Source organism: Ranitomeya imitator, chromosome 3 (genome assembly GCF_032444005.1).
Source record: "Ranitomeya imitator isolate aRanImi1 chromosome 3, aRanImi1.pri, whole genome shotgun sequence".
NCBI classification, from domain to species: Eukaryota; Metazoa; Chordata; class Amphibia; order Anura; family Dendrobatidae; genus Ranitomeya; species Ranitomeya imitator.
Window position 1 is genome coordinate 236,873,189 of NC_091284.1, and position 22,007 is coordinate 236,895,195.

At 45.1% G+C, this 22,007-nt stretch overlaps 1 protein-coding gene across 1 annotated transcript in view; it reads right to left on the reverse strand.

Moving 5' to 3' along the window:
• The window catches only part of PLXNA2 (plexin A2), a 354,945-nt gene that overhangs the window by 19,120 nt on the left and 313,818 nt on the right, over positions 1 to 22,007 (reverse strand). Inside the window, exons 21-23 of the mRNA XM_069756297.1 lie at positions 17,719 to 17,861; positions 16,397 to 16,665; positions 2,411 to 2,477 (exon numbers count right to left, since the gene is read on the reverse strand). Of these exons, the coding sequence (XP_069612398.1) occupies positions 2,411 to 2,477; positions 16,397 to 16,665; positions 17,719 to 17,861 (479 nt within the window). The remainder of the gene's footprint in view (positions 1 to 2,410; positions 2,478 to 16,396; positions 16,666 to 17,718; positions 17,862 to 22,007) is intronic.

A 22,007-nucleotide genomic window follows, 5' to 3' on the forward strand; every position in this document is an offset into this window, starting at 1 on the left:
TCATGTACCAGAGAAGCAGATGACACTCGGGTTTGAAACTCATAAAAATCGGACTGTTTTAGCGTACCAGAAGAATCACAGCCATCTGAATGAGGTCTTATTCTGATTTTTTCATTCTACAACTACACATTACATACAGCCATGGCGAAAAGTGTTGGCAACCTTAAAATTGTTCCAGAAAATGAAGTATTTATCCCAGAAAATTATTGCAATTACACAGGTTTTGTTATACACGTTTATTTCCTTTGTGTGTATTGGACAACACAAAACAGAGAAAAAAAGGCAAATTGGACATCATTTCACACAAAACCCCCAAAATGGTCCGGACAAAATAGTTGCCACCTTTTCAACATTGTGGATAGCAACTTTGTGATGCTCGATCAAACTCACCTGTAGCAAGTAACAGGTGTGGGCAATATGAAAATTACACCTGAAACCAGATAAAAAGGGGAGAAGCTGACTCAATCTTTGCATTGTGTGTCACACTAAGCATGGAGATGAGAAGCGAAGTGAACTGTCTGAAGACTTGAGAACCAAAATTGTTGAAAAATATCAACAATCTCAAGGTTACAAGTCCATCTCCAGTGATCTTGATGTTCCTTTATCCACGGTGCGCAACATAATCAAGAAGTTTACAACCCATGGCACTGTAGCTAATCTGCCCAGACGCGGACGGCAGAGAAAAACTGATGGAAGTTTGCAACGCAGGATAGTCCGGAAGGTGGATAAGGAACCCCAAACAAGTTCCAAAGATAGTCAAGCTGTCCTCCAGGCTCAGGGTGCCTCAGTGTCAGCGCGAACTATCTGTCAACATTTAAATGAAATGAAACGAGAGACCAATGAGGACCCCACTGCTGACACAGAGACCAAAATGTATGTTACTCAAAATCCTTCTGGGAAGTGTCTTGTGGACAAATGAGACCAAAATAGAGCTGTTTGGTAAAGTAAATCATTGAACTATTTAGAGAATGAGGTCTACAAAGAAAAGAACACAGTACCTACAGTCAAATATGGGGGAGGTTCAAATATGCTTTGGAGTTATTTTGCTGCCTCTGGCACTGGGTGCCTTGACTGTGTTTAAAGCATCGTGAAATCTGAAGATTTACAGTATTTTGTGTTGCAAAGTAGTGCCCAGTGTCAGAAAGCTGGATTTGTGTCCTAGGTTATGGGTCTTTCAGCAGGATAATGACCCCAAACATCTTCAAGAAGCACCCAGAAACGGATGAAAATAAAGCGCTGCAGAGTTCTGAAGTGGCCAACAATAGTTCCAGATCTAAATTCCATTGAACACCTGTGGAGAGATGTTAAAATTGCTGTTGGCAGAAGGCACCCTTCAAATATGTGAGACCTGGAGCAGTTTACAAAAGAAGAGTGGCCCAAAATTCCTGCTGAGAGGTGAAAGAAGCTTGTTGATGGTTACAGGAAGCGATTGATTGCAGTTATTTATTCCAAATATTAAGTTGACGGTGCCTACAATTTTCTCTGGCCCATTTTGGGGGTTTTGTGTGAAATTATGTCCAATTTGCTTTTTTTCTCTGTTTTTTTTTTGTGTTCCAATACACACAATGGAAGGATGCAACACTATCAGCCATGACTGTATATGTGACATGCAAGAGGCCATGTTCACACTACAGACATACCCAAATCTACAGTATGTCATTTCTGTGCTTCAGTCTACACGGTATTTACAATTAGAAATGAAGAAGATTTCACATTAAAGGTATTCTTTTTATTTTCTACTCCCAAAAATAAGTGAAAAACCTATATGTTTAATGTATGCAGACAAAAACAATGACTGTAATGGAAAAAATAAATGTCATTCAATCATTTTTTGGAGGGCAGAGAATCATAGTTGATAATGCTATTCTGTCCTCCAAAAAAAACCCAAACATGCTGACCTAGGACTCATTCGCCCCTCAGTTTTTCATGTACGAGTGCAATCTGCTTTATTTTTTTTTTTTTTACCTATGACATGTCTGTGATTTTCTACAGACCAAATGTTCCGTGCAAAATGAAAGTCTATGGGTCATCAGTGAAAAAAATTACAAAACGCTGACCAATCGGATGAATATCAAAGATTTAACTCTCTCCGCTTTTCCCGTACCTCAAAATTCAGACGTCAGGGTTTTTTTGGAGGTACAAGAAAAATGGACAGAGTTTCATCAGTGATTTTCACTGATGAGAAAAAAAAACCAAGTTTCTCCACTTTCTCCGGCCACTCAGTGAAAAATGGAGTGCGCAGATAATTTTCTGCTTGCCAGAGAGCATAAAGGCAATGTGAAGAATGAGGTCATGTATGATGTCACAGATATCTGTAGGTAAGATGGGCATTTCTAGCATGGGGAGTAATCCGTTCATTGAATAAATACTGGGTGGGATGTGAGGCCATGAGACACTTCAATTGTTTTACCTTAAGGAATTTGTGCAGGAGGAAAGCAAACCAGTTAGTCAGCATCTTCTCTGCCACCGACTCTGTCCTGGAGGAAGAAAAAAGCAGGATTACAAGGGGCCGTCACCGCAATGTCGCCAACCATGACCCTACTTGCCACATTTATTGTTTCTGGGATCTTTGAAAGCATATGATTACATGAAGGCAAAATTGGCAAAATCTTAAAAGGATTATCATTACATGATTTTGTAATCATTTTTGGGCGAGACTATTTTGGCAGAATGTGTGCACATGTACAAGCTGGAGAGGAGAAATTGTTTTCCAGCTAAAGGCCTCTTTATCACTGGAGGGTGGTGGGTAACTGACAGCTTTATTGTACTGCTGGGCTAAGATAAGCAGATTTCACACTGACAAAAGCAAAAGAGCATTGTAGGCAGCCTATGCAAGGTCATAACATGATACCACAGACTAGGTACACAGTAAAGAAATAACAGCAAAACACCTAAGAGCCCCCAAAATGTCATTAGCCATTACTACAATGCCTGTATCTCAGCATGAAACAGGAAAAACTACATCACAGTCAAGCCTCCAAGGGCTGCCAATGGCTCCAACAGTCCTCCTCACCATGTAATACCCACAAGGTCAACAGCGATCAGGTATGTACCACCATGCTGCATGGGATGAGCCAAAATATTGAGAGTGTTAGCGGCATATACTCATATACTGCTACGTCTGTGTTCACACTGGCTCCGAGATGGTATGTTGGGGTTTTCGTGTTGGTGATGTTTAGGGTAAAGCTGGAAATCACTGCTTTGGAGTCACTACAGATACAATTTAGGGTATCACCTTCAGTCTTGATAGAAGTCATATAGTTATATTGTAACAACCCTATTGATTGGCTAGAGGCGAAAAGTTTATCTAACTGAAATGGTGATTAAAGACAGGCCACTCTTAAAGGGAATCTGTCAGCAGGTATTTGATATTTAATCTGCGAGCAGGATGATGTAGGGGCAGAGAGCCTGATTCTAATGATGTATCGCTTGCAGGGCTGCATCTAGTTTCAGTGTTTTATCAGCAGGAGATTATCACTAGTAGACTAGTTGTCTCGTGTAATGTAGTCCTCCTGTTCTGTGTAACCCCACCCCCAGCACTGATTGGAAGACCTCTCCGTATATGCAGTGTCCTCAGAAATCTGCCAATCAGTGATGTGGGCGGGGTTATACAGAGCTCAGCATTCAGAGAAGTGGCAGATCTGCAGCAGATAAAACAGTGATTGTATCAAAACTGTAGCAAACAGTTCAGTAAGTGATACATGGCTGGAATCAGGGTCTCTGCCCCAACATCATACTGCTATTAGATTAAATAACAAAAACCTGGTGACAGATTCCCTTTCAGCCACTTGCCAGGCAGTTTAGAAGAATATGATCAGATCGCTTACATCCATGGATTTACATTTGTACTGTCGGTAAACTATCATGCATGAGATTGTGTTGTAGAGTAACATCATGCGTCTCCCCGGCCATGATGATCGCTGTTCTGTGTAAATGAATGGACCTGGTTGCGGCTCCCCCCAGTGCTGGGAAGGGGGCTTACAATGCATACAATAAGTGGGCTTTGTCCTTCTTCTCATGTTGTTAATCCTGTGCAAGCCGTTCACACTTCATGTTAAGCTTCACAAAAGGAAGAACAAATCTGCCTTTCAAAAAGCGGCTGTAATTTTTTTTTTTTTTTCCTGAGCTGCGTGATTTTCAAAACCCCAGAGATTATTCCAACAAATCTCTGCTTTTCTATATTCTTCCCGGCACAGCGGCCGTAATTATTACATTTCTTTTCTCGTCTTAACGAAAAAGGAACGCGCCCCACAGAGCGTTCAGCCACTGAAAAGGGAGGAGAGGTGCGGGATTTATTACTGTGGGCTACGCATTTTAACCCTTTCAACCGTAGATGGCTACAGGTGATCGGAATGGATAACGGGGACGTGCGCTACATGCCGGAGCGAAACGTGAAATATCTCATATATAAAACACAAACTCCGGGGAAAAAAATATGTTTGTGTACCGGGGGGGCGGGAAAACTAGACGTGCGGGGGAATGAAAGTTTAATGTAGAAATGTAAGTCAATAACTCAAGAAGAGCTCCGGGGGGGGGGGGGGGCAGCTCTGGACTCAAAAATAGTGTTCAGCATGAGAAAGGCCACGTTCCTGTTCAACAACACAGGGTCATCCTTCACAGGGATCCGTTTCATCGTCTCCATAACACAATTTAGAGCGAACCTGGCCCCCCGAATTATAGCGAACAGAACACATGTTTCCTAGGAGGTGGCATTTGGTTTTTCGTCACTTGCTTTGCCTTTCTAACCCTGCGCTGCTTATTCCCCCTGGTCACGCACACCATCGTCAGCAGCCTCCCGCCCCGTCCTCCCCCAATCCTCCACGGACTTCACCCCGCCACCTTATTCAAGAAAACTGTCTGCCTCCGTATCCCGTCACCAAACAAATTTCATTTTGAAACAACCAAGCATGTAATTAAATTGCCGGAATACGACTGTGGATTTTTATTCGCTCCCTTCACTGTGTTTTCTCCCTCAGGCCACGGCTGATCTTTCCTGCTCCGCATTAATATTTACCGTTTCCCAAAAATAATGGATGTGTCCTTGCCGCGAGGCCTCGGGGGGGGGGGGGGCGGCACTGTTTGAGCCTCTGCATTGATGTAGTGTGGTCACAACAGGGTTAATCTATTCCCTTATTCCCCCCAGCACTGAAAACGTCAATGGGAACGGTTCTTATTAATGGCAGAGAGGATGGGAATGATTTGCTTAGGAGAGGGGCTCCTCTACAGTGGCATTCTATAAGCCTGGGGGATCCCGTCTCTGCAAACACTGACTCCCCCATTTATGTTAGTAGTGGGTCCGGGCGACAGTTCACATCCACGCATTCATATGCCCCATTACGGAATTTCCGCAAGATAGTGTTATGCTGCTGGTTCTGAAGGAGTTACTCACGGGCGGAGGGTTAATATTTCTCATTCAGGCGTATTTTTAGCCTCCTCAGTAAGAGTGATGAACTAATATTACGAGCTGGCAGTGGAAGCACAGACACCCGCTCCTTTCTCCTCTCTCCCACAATCCCCAGGGGAAATTAACAAGGATTCCATTATTGTGTCTTGTGGAACAGTTTCTGTGTTAGCGGACACGCGAGAATCTACGGCAATTTCCTGTGCACAGCGCCACACTTGTTGTGTTTGGAAGTGAAACCTGTGCCTGAGGGCAAACCTTTACACGACTGCGGGCCAAAGGTGGCCAAATTAAAGGTGGCCACCATCTATGGTAACAATAACCGAAGCCTGTGGACCATAAGCCAAGCCAAATGGAATGTTCTTAGAGGCACAAACTGTGGTTCTCCAGGCGCTGCTGCTCGGCATCCCTCATTGGGATAGTATACATGTTTACATGGCAGTAATGCAGTTACATTTCACATATTCACTATATATTAGTCCATATAGCTCTCCCTGGCTTCTGAATGTCTCTGTATACTGCATTGATTTTCCATGGTATGCACTGACTTTACCCAGCTCTCCCTGGCTTCTGAATGTCTCTGTATACTGCATTGATTTTCCATGGTATGCACTGACTTTACCCAGCTCTCCCTGGCTTCTGAATGTCTCTGTATACTGCACTGGCTTTTCTATGCTTCCCCTGGATCTGAGTGTCTTGGCGCAGCACATATAATCCTTTTAGTATGCTTTCTCACCTATGAGCTTGTTTCCATGACCTGTTTTCATGTATCCCATTGTGTGATCCTGGCATCTCTTTGAGTGGTCAGTCTTACCCCTCCCTCACTTTATGACCTTTGCTTAAAGGCCCCTTCACATTAAGCGACGCTGCAGCGATACCGACAACGATCCGGATCGCTGCAGCGTCGCTGTTTGGTCGCTGGAGAGCTGTCACACAGACAGCTCTCCAGCGACCAACGATGCCGGTATCCAGGGTAAACATCGGGTTACTAAGCGCGGCCCTGCGCTTAGTTACCCGATGTTTACCCTGGTTACCAGTGAAGACATCGCTGGATCGGTGTCACACACGCCGATCCAGCGATGTCAGCGGGAGATCCAGCGACGAAATAAAGTTCTGGACTTTATTCAGCGACCAACGATCTCCCAGCAGGGGCCTGATCGTTGGTCGCTGTCATACAGAACGATTTCATTAACGATATCGTTGCTACGTCACAAATAGCAACGATATCGTTAACAATATCGTTATGTGTGAAGGTACCTTAACTCTCTACATCTGGTCTCCCATACCCAGCCACCCCCTCATTCACACCTGATTGCCCTTAACTGGGGATATATTCACATGCAGGAGTCTGCTATAGACTCAGTCTGCTGCAAATCATCTTTTAACTTCCATCTTTTTAATTATGATTCTGAATTGGACTGGAATTGACTGGAAGGTAACAGACTACTAACCACTACAATGTTTCGATTTCTTTTCTCTTTCACCCCCATACTACTTTCCTTCTTACAATCTCCTGCAATCCCTCCTCCTAGTAAGGAACTAGTCATTTCTTCCTCCATACTCCCCAGCCATCTCACCTTCTCCTCAGAACTGTTCCTCCACATACAATCCTTTTTCTCCAGACACACACGGCCGCATCATGTCCTATCCTGCTCCCACCTTCTAATGATCTGTCTGTTACTCCTCATTGCTGGTGACATATCCCCAAATCCCGGCCCTCCTCAATTCATCCCCACACTCGTTTCTAACCCCCTGCCACGATCCTCCGCACGTTTTCCCAACCACGACAACCTCATACCCATTCATCCAGCCCCCACTCCCCAGCTCCCCCTACTTGGAGCACTATGGAACGCACGCTCCATCTGCAACAAACTGACATTTATCCATGACCTCTTCATCACCAACAAACTCTCCTTCCTCGGCCTCACTGAAACCTGGCTCACCCCTTCTGACTCGGCCTCTCCAGCTGCGCTCTCCTATGGCGGATTCCACCTCTCTCACACCCCTCGCCCCAGCAACAAACGCGGTGGAGGAGTTGGCTTGCTCCTGTCCGACACCTGCTCCTTCACTCCAATCCCGCTACCACCCTCCGCTACTCTTCCCTCGTTTGAGGTGCACTCTGTCCGCATCTATTCCCCCTCCAACCTCCAGCTGGCTGTCATCTACCGCCCCCCAGAACTAGCCATCTCCACCTTTCTCGACCACTTCACCACCTGGCTACTTCATTTCCTCTCTGTTGACATCCCCACTATCATCATGGGTGATTTCAATGTCCCCATTGACACTTTCACCTCAGCTACCTCTAAACTTTTATCACTGACTGCCTCCTTTGGCCTCACTCAATGGTCCTCTGAGGCCACTCACAAAGATGGCCACACGCTGGACCTCATCTTCACCCGCCTCTGCTCCCTTACTAATCTCACTAACACACCCCTCCCCCTGTCTGACCACAACCTACTGACATTCTCGTCCCTCTCCTCTCCTAGTGTGCAACCCCCACTCCACAAACTCACTCACCCTCGCAAAAATCTCAAACATCTCAACTTACAATCACTCTCTGAGTCCCTTCTCCCTCTCACAGACATAGCTTCCCTTCATGACACAGATGCTGCTGCCACTTTTTATAACACCACAATAACAACAACACTCGATTCGGCCGCCCCACTCATGCATAGTAAAACTCGTACAATTAACAGGCAGCCCTGGCTGACCAGCCTGACCAAAGAATTGAGACGGGCTTCCAGGATTGCTGAGCGGAGATGGAAGCGATCCCACTCTGCCGACCACTTCACTGCATACAAGCAGTCCCTCGCCAGCTTCAAGTCTGCGCTCACTGCCGCAAAACAAACTTACTTCTCATCCCTCATATCCTCCCTGTCTCACAACCCTAAACAGCTTTTCAACACTTTCAATTCTCTACTCCGTCCCCCCGCACCTCCTCCCTCCCCCCTCATTTCTGCTGATGACTTCGCCTCTTTCTTTAAACAGAAGATCAATACGATCAGAGAAAGCTTTGGCCCACAGTTCCCATCACTCAACTGAAACTGCCCTAACTAAAGTCACCAATGACCTACTAACTGCCAGGAGCAAGCGACACTACTCTGTCCTCCTTCTCCTGGACCTGTCTTCTGCCTTTGACACTGTTGACCACTCCCTTTTGCTACAAATCCTCTCATCCCTTGGCATCACAGACTTGGCCCTTTCCTGGATCTCGTCATATCTGACAGACCGAACATTCAGTGTCTCCCTCCCCCACACCACCTCCTCACTTCGCCCCTTGTCAGTCGGTGTTCCTCAAGGCTCTGTTCTAGGACCCCTACTCTTCTCCATCTACACTTTCGGCCTGGGACAGCTCATAGAATCCCACGGTATGCAGTACCATCTCTACGCCGACGACACGCAGATCTACCTCTCCGGACCTGACCTCTCCTCCTTGCTTACCAAAATCCCGCACTGTCTGTCTGCCATTTCAGCCTTCTTTTCTGCTCGCTTTCTACAACTGAACATGGACAAAACAGAATTCATCATCTTTCCCCCATCTCACTCTACCCCTCCACCACATCTATCCATCAATGTCAATGGCTGCTCACTATCCCCAGTCCCACACGCCCGGTGCCTCGGGGTGATCCTCGACTCTGCCCTCTCTTTCAAGCCACATATCCAAGCCCTTGCCTCCTCCTGTCGTCTCAAACTCAAAAATATTTCCCGGATCCGTGCTTTCCTTGACTGCAACACTGCAAAAACGCTAGTGCATGCCCTTATCATCTCCCGCCTCGACTACTGCAACCTCCTACTCTCTGGACTCCCCTCTAGCACTCTGGCACCACTCCAATCCATCCTACACTCTGCTGCCCGACTAATCCACCTGTCCCCCCGCTATTCCCCAGCCTCTCCCCTGTGTCAAGCCCTTCACTGGCTTCCTATCGCCCAGAGACTCCAGTTCAAAACCCTCACACTGACATACAAAGCCATCCACAACCTGTCTCCTCCATACATCTGTGACATGGTCTCCCGGTACCTACCTACACGCGACCTCCGATCCTCCCAAGACCTCCTTCTCTACTCCCCTCTCATCTCTTCTTCCCATAACCGCATCCAAGACTTCTCCCGTGCTTCCCCCATACTCTGGAACTCTCTACCCCAACACATCAGACTTGCGCCTACCATAGAAACCTTCAAAAAGAACCTGAAGACTCATCTCTTCCGACAAGCCTACAGCCTGCAGTGATCCTCAACCTACTGAACAGCCGCACAGCCAGCTCTTCCCTCTCCTAGTGTATCCTCACCCACCCCCTGCAGACTGTGAGCCCTCGCGGGCAGGGTCCTCCCTCCTTATGTACTCGTGTGCCTTGTTATCTGCTCATGGTTAATGTAATTGTCTATATTTGCCCCGTATTCACATGTAAAGCGCCATGGAATAAATGGCGCTATAAAAATGTATAATAATAATAATAATAATAATAATATAGGCCCTGATTCATCAAAGCAATTTAGGCAGCGTTTTTTTGAAAAGTTTCAACATTTATGCGCAAAAATTGTGCAAGTTTTGGCATTTTCACTCCAGTTTTTCCAAGTTCAGCCAAACCTGCTGCTGTACGTGGAAGGAGAGGCCTCTCCTCCCACGTACAGCAGGTTGGTTCATTGGTCATGGTTACTATATGTGCAGCGTCTTTATTATATGGGATTTTCCCTTTTGATATTTATTTAGATTCTGCACTTTGCACCTTACTATAGTCTCATTATGCATATGAACCTCCTTTTTGATCTAGTCTTGCTTCATGAGCCTTTTTTTCTTATTCATTCCATGAGAGATTGATTTCTTGTAAGGATAATTTCTATATTTGTATTTTTGTATTTATTACCCTGATTGTACATTCTACATATAACAACTGGTTATCAGATATTTTCCACACGTTTCTTAGTCCCCTCACAAGCCCCATGGATGCTATATACTAAGCTGTCAATTTACTGGCTCCATAGACCTCATGTGATAATAATAGTCTTCATTATCATTTTGCAAAGTAATTTATTGTGTACACCCTTTTTTGGCTATATTGTATCATCTTGCCATTAATTTTTTTCTTCTGTACGTGGCACTAGTGTGTTGCCTTTTCACGTAGTTTTGTATTGCTGTTCGACATTTTTTAGAATATTCTCAATAAATTTCTATATTTTTAGCTCGTGTCCATCTTTTTTTGATTTTCTGAATCATTAAGAGGCATGCGAAACTCGTCAGACGCTCCTGATTCATTAAGAGGCGTGCGCCACTCGTCAGATGCTCCTGATTCATTAAGAACCCTACGTCACTCGTCAGACGCTCCTGATTCATTAAGAGGCGTGCGCCACTCGTCAGATGCTCCTGATTCATTAAGAGGCATGCGCCACTCGTCAGACACTCCTGATTCATTAAGAGGCGTGCGCCACTCGTCAGACACTCCTGATTCATTAAGAGGCATGCGCCACTCGTCAGACGCTCTTGATTCATTAAGAGGCGTGCGCCACTCGTCAGACACTCCTGATTCATTAAGAGGCGTGCGCCACTCGTCAGATGCTCCTGATTCATTAAGAACCCTACGTCACTCGTCAGACGCTCCTGATTCATTAAGAGGCGTGCGCCACTCATCAGATGCTCCTGATTCATTAAGAGGCATGCGCCACTCGTCAGACACTCCTGTTTCATTAAGAGGCGTGCGCCACTCGTCAGACACTCCTGATTCATTAAGAACCCTACGTCACTCGTCAGACGCTCCTGATTCATTAAGAGGCGTGCGCCACTCGTCAGATGCTCCTGATTCATTAAGAGGCATGCGCCACTCGTCAGACACTCCTGATTCATTAAGAGGCATGCGCCACTCGTCAGACGCTCCTGATTCATTAAGAGGCGTGCGCCACTCGTCAGACGCTCCTGATTCATTAAGAGGCGTGCGCCACTCGTCAGATGCTCCTGATTCATTAAGAACCATACGTCACTCGTCAGACGCTACTGATTCATTAAGAGGCGTGCGCCACTCGTCAGACACTCCTGATTCATTAAGAGGCATGCACCACTCATCAGACGCTCCTGATTTATTAAGAACCCTACGTGACTTGTCAGACACTCCCGATTCATTAAGAACCCTACGTCACTGCCAGATGCTCCTGAATCATTAAGAGGCATGCGATACTTGTCAGACGCTCCTGATTCATTAAGAGTTGTGCGCGACTCGTCATATGCTCCTGATTCATTAAGAGGCGTGCACCACTCGTCAGACTCTCATGATTCATTAAGAGGCGTGCGCTACTCGTCAGATGCTCCTGATTCATTAAGAGTTGTGCGCCACTCGTCAGACTCTCCTGATTCATTAAGAGGCGTGCGCCACTCGTCAGATGCTCCTAATTCATTAAGAACCCTACATCACTCATCAGATGCTCCTGATTCATTAAGAGGCGTGCGCCACTCGTCAGACGCTCCTGATTCATTAAGAGGCGTGCACCACTCGTCAGACGCTCCTGATTCATTAAGAGGCGTGCGCCACTCGTCAGACGCTCCTGATTCATTAAGAGGCGTGCGCCACTCGTCAGACGCTCCTGATTCATTAAGAGTTGTGCGCCACTCGTCAGACGCTCCTGATTCATTAAGAGGCGTGCGCCACTCGTCAGACGCTCCTGATTCATTAAGAGGCGTGCGCCACTCGTCTGATGCTCCTGATTCATTAAGAGGCGTGCGCCACTCGTCTGATGCTCCTGATTCATTAAGAACCCTACATCACTCGTCAGACGCTCCTGATTCATTAAGAGGCGTGCGCCACTCGTCAGATGCTCCTAATTCATTAAGAACCCTACGTCACTCGTCAGACGCTCCTGATTCATTAAGAGGCGTGCGCCACTCGTCAGACGCTCCTATTTCATTAAGAACCCTACGTCACTTGTCAGACACTACTGATTCATTAAGAGGCGTGCGCCACTCGTCAGACGCTCAGACTTTTTTTTAATGACCAAATACATATTTTCCCACATAATTTGCAAAATAAATCTTTCCAAATCAGACAAGGTGATTTTCTGGATTTGTTTTTGTCTCTCATAGTTGTGGTCTACCTATGATGTCAATTACAGGCCTCTCTCATCTTTTTACGTGGGAGAACTTGCACAATTGGTCGCTGACTAAATACTTTTTTTCCCCACTGTAATTTCAAATGTGCCTCAATGGATAGCACTGCAGCCTTTCAGCACTGGGTTCAAGTCCCACCAAGGACAACATCTGCAAGGAGTTTGTATGTCCTCCCTGTGTTTGCGTGAGTTTCCTATGTGTTCTTTGGTTTCCTACCACACTCCAAAGACATACTGATAGGGAATGTAGATTGTGAGCCCCAATGGGGACAGTGATGATAAAGTCTGTAAAGCGCTGTGGAATTAATGGCTTTATATATAGTAAATTAGTAAAACAAATAAATATTCAATGTTTGAATCTTTGTATATGTATATATTTATATTGCACACCATACAAAGTATCAGGTCTCACATTTAAAACAAATTACAATGTACAGAAAATATGGAGAATACCTGCTCTAGTATATCTGAATACACACAGTGTCTACAGATCTGGTGTTACTCCAAGGAATACTGTATCACGGCACTTACAAGTCTTAGCTGTACTCCACATGTTATCCCGACATAAAAGAGAGAAAAGTGCTTCACTATTGACCATACAACCTTCATTGTCCTCCAAAGCATTGCTACGTCCCCCTGAAACAATGGCATTTCTAGTGGTAATTTTGCATTGTAAACTGTTCTGCTGCATGGGGTGTTACGACGGCCTTTCCACTTTATCTCACCGTAAGCCGTTTTCTCGAGCCTTCATCTCCCAACGGGGAACCAACTGCAATATTTGGCCAAATCGCTACATCCTAGGGGCTAATAAGAACGCTGGGCTATTTTAACTGGGAAGCCCATATATAATAAATATATAGTAAGCTGATGCTTTCATTTCTCATTTGCCAAAAAATTTTTATCATGTATTAAGTCTAAATCTATAAAGTCTTGGGATATAGCATTTATAAAGCAGATATCTTAGATACAGTACGGGAACATGGGGCCAGATGTAAGGCAAGTCTGCCGACTTCCCACGAGATGGCAGAAATGATGCTACAGAGAGCGCCCATGATAACGGTGCAGATTGGTCCTGATAAAGGGCAGCGTTATCATGTAGCCATCGCCGGATGTGCAGTACAATGGAGAATGAGGTGTAAATGGTTAGTGCTAATGCAGAGAATCGCTATTCTGCATCTCAGGGATAATGCTAAGGTCATGGGCTTTACATACGTATGTACAGTAACAGGGCTAGATTTGACATGGAGTCGCCTGTATAATCATTAAGCGGTTCAGTGCCCTGTACTGGAGAACATTAGCGATATAATGAATGCCTAATGCCGCATTATCTGTGGGCTGGCTGTTATGTGCGAGTCTAGAGCGGCTGGCAGAAATGTCTGCTTATGCTAATCTGCTAAGTGTGCCTCTTTGGCCACTTGAAATGATGGGAGGTATGACGCTGGAAATGCATAATCAGTAGCCAAGCAGGAGTCGCTCTGAAAGCCGTGTTATCTGGACATCACTGTCAAAAGCTGGAGCGATGCCAGGAGGTTATCATTGGCACTTTAATTGTAAAAATTTAAATGAGAACATGAAAGCGGCACAATAAGTATTACCGAGTGCGGAGGAAGCTTTGTCAAGATTGCATCCTCGCTGTGAAGCATTCGGCTGCTTCTAAAGTCAATTTGAGACGCTAATAACCTACCTGCTCAGACTGTGGCAGTGTGAGGAACATACTAAACAACTAGAGCATAGGCATCTTGACCCACTTATCCTTGGTAATAATGCATGCCCACTGTTTACCTGCGATTGCTATTTCCCTGCCAGTTACGGGCTTAGATGTCTTACAATTGTAAGCAGCCCGTGGTCCTGACCTCCGAGAGGCTGATCCTCAGCTGACTCACGCTGTCAGCATCTACTTGACGGAGCTGTCACTGCACCACCTGACCAAGGGCACCACAATGACAGTGTGATCAGCAAGGCTCTGATAATCAGGCTAAATTCTAACCCTGTCTACTTTATACAACCACGTTGCTATATAAGAGAAAAGGTACAACTGTGGAAAAGCCCATCTGAAGCCACCACTAACTGAAAGTCAGGACGTTATACTATTACCACTTCTTTAAAGGGGTTGTCCAGAGAAAATAAGTGAACTCCTATCCAAAGAATTGGTGATAACTTGTTACTTGTGGGGGTCCGAGCACTGGTAGAACGGGGAACATTTATCCCCATTAGTATGGAGCAGCCACATGTGACCTCCACTCCATTCATTCTCTATGGGGCTGCTGAGCGCTGCACTTGCTTTTGTAGCAGCTCCATGGAGAATGAATGTCACAGGACTTGGGTGCCCAGACTGATGTGTCATCTTGTAACGGGCATAGAAGTTCCTCATTGTGCTGATCGGTGTGGGTGCCACCGATTGGCAAGTTTCCATCTATTCTGCAAATAAGTTATAACTTGTTTTCAATGTTTAAAGGGAATCTGTCGCCCTTCCTTCATAACTATTTATATGTGCATGTAGTTCTTTTAAAAACAAGACCAACAATACCATTACATGGCCAGTCCGATCCAATTAACAATCCTCATTACTGGGAAATCAGCGTCTGAATTGACTGGAAAATGAGGTTGAATAACTATTTGTAGATCTGAAGCCTCTGTCACTCCAGCTCTTTTCCAGCCCAGTGCATCTTCCTCCTGCTTGTGTGACATCTTGTGTGACAGCGGCTTCAGATCTAGTCTAATTTTCATATCAATGTAATCACAGATTTCTCAGTAAAGGGGCAATGGACTGTCATATAAAGGTATTGCTGACCTTTGTCTTTTAAGAAGCGACATGTGCATATAAATAGTTTGGGGTGTGTAATCCTGCTGGCAGATTCCCTTTAAGTTTAGGACTGAAGATAGCAATACAGAACGCAAAATCCAAAGGAGTCAATCTTTGCAGAGAAGACATAGACTCCTGTCCCTGATTCTTTAAGGGCTCATCTGTCAAATAAGATGATTGCACAAAAGGGAATGTATTGATTCAGGAGCTCTTGGTACACATTCTGCACTGGGCCGTTGGGACTTCCAACTATGTCTATCACAAGACAATATCACATAATGCAAAGGATGGACTTATGTCTCACCAGTCATGGAGCAATAAGATTGTGTATGAGGGCCTGCACATGTACGGTATACATAAGAAGAACAAATAGTGGCACTCACCCGTCCTGTAAAATCCAATATCTTTATTCAGAAAAACATGTTTAAAACTGTCCGTGGAGAGGGAAGGAGCAAATGTGCGGCTTCCCTCTCCGCAGCCAGTTTTAGATATGTTTTCTGAATGAAGATATTGGATTTTACAGGACAAGTGAGTGCCACTATTTGTTCTCCTCATATACATTAAATCTACAAGTGGATAGATTTTATTCATACCTTAAACAAATGTCTGGTGCTGATAATCCTAAAAAGCTTCAGAATTTCTGTGTGAATGTACCACAACGGAGTCCATAAGAACTATATATTATACATCTAGGTAGCGATACATAAAAGAAATCTACAGTCATTAAAATGTGCACAATAGTCATTATTATGCATTGCTTATATAGCACCATCATGTTCAGCAGCGCTTCACAGACATTTTTATTGCCGTACCCATTGGGGGCTCCTAATTTAAGTTCCCTATTAATATGACTTTGGTGTGGGAGGAAACTGGAGAATGCAAACATGGGGAAACTCCTTGTAGATGTTGTCCTTGGTGAGATGTGAACCAGGACCCGAGTGCTCCAAGGCTGCAGTGCTAACTACTGAGCCACCGGACTGCCCTTGGTCATATAAATAAGGATAAAAGAAATCTTTATAAGTGTTGTATGGCAAGAACGAAAGCGGTGTAAAAAAATCAGGATACGAGGAAGCGCTCCAAACAGCTTCCATGATCCCCATGCTTACCTTCGCAACAGCAGCTTGGGGTGATTCTTGTTCTCTAGGTTCTTCTCAATCAAGTCTGAGAGAAGCTGTTTCAAGACATCTGTGGCATATTCAAGCTTCCCTTGCAAAGCCGTCATGATGAGCGAGGCCACGTTTCCTCTGTCACGCATGGAAAAACTACGCTGCATCTCCAGGGTGCGGATGAAAGTCAGGAGGAAAACCTTGTTGTTGATCAGCTGTGCAAAGAGCTTCAAGGCTTTCTCCACACTCTGTTGTCCATTGCCTTGAACCTAAAGGAATGGATGGAAGGATTAAGAGACTTTTATGACTACGGTTAACTGCTTGCATGCTGGAAGACAGTCAAAACAAAGGCATCGCTAAAGTTAGGATTTTGGGTTGTAAAAATAAAGCAAAGGGAAATGATGACTTGCTGCAAGGCTTCTAGAAATATACAATTGTCCATTGACTGGGAGACTGCATGAATAAATGGGATTGTGACGATGCACTAAAGCGGACACATACACCTGGCGCTGTACAAGACAACAGTACAGTAGAAGTGCCATGTCTTCTACATATTCTTCATGCATAACCCAACCTTTCTGCAATGCCACCACTCTGCCTTTCCCGGATGAATTTCTAGCCCCCTCTTATCTGTACCTCCATTGAGACACGTTTAATATTAGGTCATTACCTTCCCTGGAATTCATTACCGGCATCTCTGCAGCGACTCGCATCTCGGCTGCAGTCCATCACAGTGGGTCAATGACCCATAGCTGTTCTGAGACACAGAGTTAACAGAAAACAGCCTGCGCCGGTAGCCAGAAAGATCCTGTCTGACATACACTACCTCCTGCATTTGCCAAGCTGCCTAGTAACTCATTGAGTGTACATGCATTGCCATAATGAAGGCGACGGATGCATGAGAGGTACCATCCATCGGCTGCAGGACATGTAGACCCATCTTGAATATAACGGTATTACAATGCTCTCTCCTTAAGTTCAAATCTAGCACATATCATATAGTATTGTCAAAGCCTTGAAATAGAATTATTAGGCAGCCCTAACAGAAGTCTATAATACCTAATGTGACAAACGTGAAAAAACTTGTTCAAGCAATATGTACTTCAAGCAGAACAAGTCTAGCATTTCTGGATACCTGCGCCCCAATTCATTTACACTGGACCTTGTGAAGTCAACCTGCACCTAAATATGGCAACTATGCTGTTTAAGTGCTGATTCCCAACATCGATGAATGGACACAGGTTAGGTGTTAGCTGATGAGGATGTGCAACAATTCCATTTATCTCAACAGCTAAAAAGTAAAGAAATACAGTGACTCTAACCTCCAATTCTCGAAGCACAGGATGATCCTCTATTCCAGGAAAAAGCACTCTCATGGCGTAGGTACGATAATCCAGGTAGGGGATACCTGAGCGATCCAGATCACTAGTTAATTCGTTGATATCGGTCTGTAATTCTGCAAAAGCTGAAAATGATAGAAAAGAAACACGTAAATCATAAGGTCCGAGCCAGCTACAATAATGACACTGCAGGCAACTAGAACTGCAGCACTTTAGACTTGGCTACTACTAAAATATTTGTAAAGTACATGAATACCACCTCAATGGCACAGACTAATAACACTTTATGCAACAACCAGTCTTATACTCTGTGCTAATGACATACAGTATGAAATAAAAATGTCTACATTTCCCTCTAAATGAATATTATTTCGAACAACACAACCCACCAAGACCAGACTACGCAAGGTTTGCCTGCATTCCGAAACAATGGAGGCACCTATGTCTGGATAGGAGATGTGGACAAAAATGGTGGAATATTTAGAATCTCAATAATTTGCTAGCACCTAACTGCAGATTTTCCATCACATGTTCTATTCTGTTGCAGAAACAAGGAAGATTTAAACCTTTACCAAACATCCAGTCAAATTGGTGTCAAAATCTGCATAAAATCCATAAGTGTATTCATATTGTATATTTCATTGCAGATTTACTGTAAGAAAAAACAGCAATAACGAGGGCTCACAGCAATAACCATGCTAAGGATGACCAAAATGTAAAGTGGTTCTCCACTGCTCTTCTTATATAGGTATTTTCAAATTTAAACGGTATCCCCTATCCATGGGATACGGGACAATTTGTTGGGGTCCGACCACTGTGGCCATCATCATTCGCAAAAAACATGCTCACTACCGCTCCATTCACTCTTAATGGGAATGCTGGAGATCGCAGCGATCGGCTGATCTTCACCACTCCTATTGCAGTGCACATGATCGACCTCTTCTCCATTCAGCCAAGGACCTTTAGAGCTCTGATTCTCATGATCATTGGGGGCCACAGCAATCAGACCTCCAGCGATCAGAAAGTTATCCCCTATACTTTGGATTGAAAATAACGCTCAAACCTGAGAATACTCCTTTAAGTTACCCTTAAGCGGCCCAGTGTGGTGTCTTCTTGTTTAGACAGAATGTGAAGGCTACAGCCGATCAGTGATCACTAACCGGCAGTGGTGGTCACGTTACCTTGCATCTTCCCCGTCCCCTGCTAAAAGGCGATGCCAACAGAGATAGTAAACATACTACTGGGTGCAGGGAAACTTTGCTGGTCTGATAAGTGAGAATAGACTTTTATATTTCTTACACCATCATGGGTCCATTAAATGGGTTGTCCACTACTCAAGACAACCCCTTCTCAATCCCTTTTTCACCACCACCCCTGGGTAAAATAATAACATAACACCTATAACAATATTACACAATCCCTGGCTACTTCATCTCCTCTCCGCTGACATCCCCACAATCATCTTGGGCGACTTCAAGATCCCCATTGTCACTTCCCTCACAGCTGCCACTAAGCTTCTATCTCTCACTGCCTCCTTCGGCCTCACTCAATGGTCTTCTGCAGCCACTCACAAAGATGGCCACACACTGGACCTCATCTTCACCTGCCTCTGCTCCCTATCCAACCTCTCTAACTCACCTCTTTCTTTTTCTGACCACAGCCTACTTACATTCTCTTCCCTCTCCTCTCCAGGTCCACAATCCCCACTCTACAAACTCGCACAACTTCACTGTCTGAATCCCTTCTCCCTCTTACAGACATAAGTTCTTTACACAATGCGGATGCCGCTGCCACTCTATATAACACCACAATAGCTGCAGCTCTGGAATCGGTTGCCCCTCTCACACATACCAAAGCTCACAAAATCAATAGACAGCCCTGGCACACCAGCCTGACCATAGAACTGAGACAGGCTTCCAGGGTTGCTGAGCGGAGATGGAAAAGATCCTACTCCAACGAGGACTTCATCATATTCAAACAGTCCCTCACTACTTTCAAGGCCACACTTGTCACAGCTAAACAAACCTATTTCTCATCTCTCATATCCTCCCTGTCTCACAACCCCAAACAGCTATTCAACACCTTCAATTCTCTCCTTCATCCCCTAGCACGTCCTCCCTCTCCACTCATCTAAGCTGAAGACTTTGCCTCATTTTTCAAGCAGAAGATTGATAACATCATAACATTAGAGTCAGTTTTGGTCGACAACCCCCAGAGCCCTTCCTCCTAACTGCCCAGCCTTCTACCTCCAAATCCAACTTCTCCACCATTACAGAAGATAAACTCTCCACTCTACTCTCAAGATCACATCTCACTACCTGTGCTCTTGACCCAATCCCATCCCACTTCATCCCAAACCTCACCACAGTCTTCATCCCAACCCTAACCCATCTCTTCAACATATCACTAACAACTGGTGTTTTCCCCTCAATCTTTAAACATGCCTCAATCACATCTATCCCCCAAAAACCCTCCCTTGACCCATCCTCTGCATCTAGTTATCGCCCCATATCACTTCTCCTCTATGCCTCAAAACTACTGGATCAACACATCCATCTTGAACTGTCAGCCCACCTCTCTTCTTGCTCCCTCTTCGACCGCTTACAATCTGGCTTCCGGCCACACCACTCCACTCCACTGAAACTTCCCTAACTAAGGTCTCCAATGACCTATTAACCGCCAAGGCCAAGCGACACTACTCTATCCTCCTCCTCCTTTGACACAGTGAACCATTCCCTATTACTACAGACCTTCTCATCTCTTGGCATCACAGACTTGGCCCTATCTTGGATCGCGTCATACCTAACAGACCAGACATTCAGCATCTCCCACTCCCACACCACCTCCTCACCTCGCCCCCTATCTGTCGGAGTCCCACAAGGTTCAGTCCTTGGGCCCCTGCTCTTCTCCATTTACACCTTTGGCCTGGGACAGCTCATAGAATCTCATGGCTTTCAGTATCACCTCTATGCTGATGACACACAGATCTACATCTCTGGACCAGATATCACCACCCTACTAACCAGAATCCCACAATGTCTGTCTGCTATTTCATCATTCTTCTTCGACAGATTTCTAAAACTTAATATGGATAAAACAGAACTCATCATCTTTCCCCCGTCTCACTCAATCCCCCCAACGGACCTATCCATTAAAGTAAATGGCTGCCCACTCTCCCCATTCCCAGAAGCTCACTGCTTCTGGGTTATCCTTGACACTGATCTCTCTTTCAAACCACATAAACAAGCCCTTTCCACTTCCTGCCGACTTCAACTCAAAAAAATATTTCACGGATCCTTTCATTCCTCAACCAAGAATCTGCAAAAACCCCAGTACATGTCCTCATCATCTCCCGCCTTGAATACTGCAAACTCCTGCTCTGCGGCCTCCCCTCTAACACTCCTGCACCCCTCCAATCTATTCTAAACTCTGCTGCCCGACTAATCCACCTGTCCCCTCCACTATTCCCCGGCCTCTCCCCTCTGTCAATCCCTGCACTGGCTCCCTATTACCCAAAGACTCCAGTTTAAAACCCTAACCATGACGTACAAAGCCATCCACAGCCTGTCTCCACCATACATCTGTGACCTCGTATCCCGGTACTTACCGGCACGCAAATTCCGATCCTCACAAGATCTCCTTCTCTACTCCCCTCTTATCTCCTCTTCCCACAATCGCATACAAGATTTCTCCCGTGCATCCCCCCTACTCTGGAACTCTCTACCACAACATATCAGACTCTCACCTACCATCGAAACCTTCAAAAAGAACCTAAAGACCCACCTCTTCCAACAAGCCTACAACCTGTAGTAACCACCGCTCGACCAAGCCACTGGATGATTAGCTCTACCCTTGCCTATTGAATCCTCACCTAACCCATGTAGATTGTGAGTCCTCACGGGCAGGATCCTCTCTCCTCATGTCCCATTGTGACTTGTATTGTACTGTACTTGTTTTTATTATGTACACCCCTCCTCCCATGTAAAGCGCCATGGAACAAATGGCACTATAATAATAAATAATAATAATAATTCACAAGAGATTCCCCACATTATGTTGGACTATTCTACATGATCTCTGTCTCTAATTCATTAAGTGGTCCAGCTGCTTAATATCTTGCAGTAACACATGATACATTCCTGTACATGAGGCAAACATAGTGAAATGAAACCTGGCTGCTATTACAAGTCACGCTGCCATCTTTATCTAACCTTTGCCCACTCTGCACTGGTATAAGGTCAACCGTATTATTGCTCAGCTAGTTAAAGTCA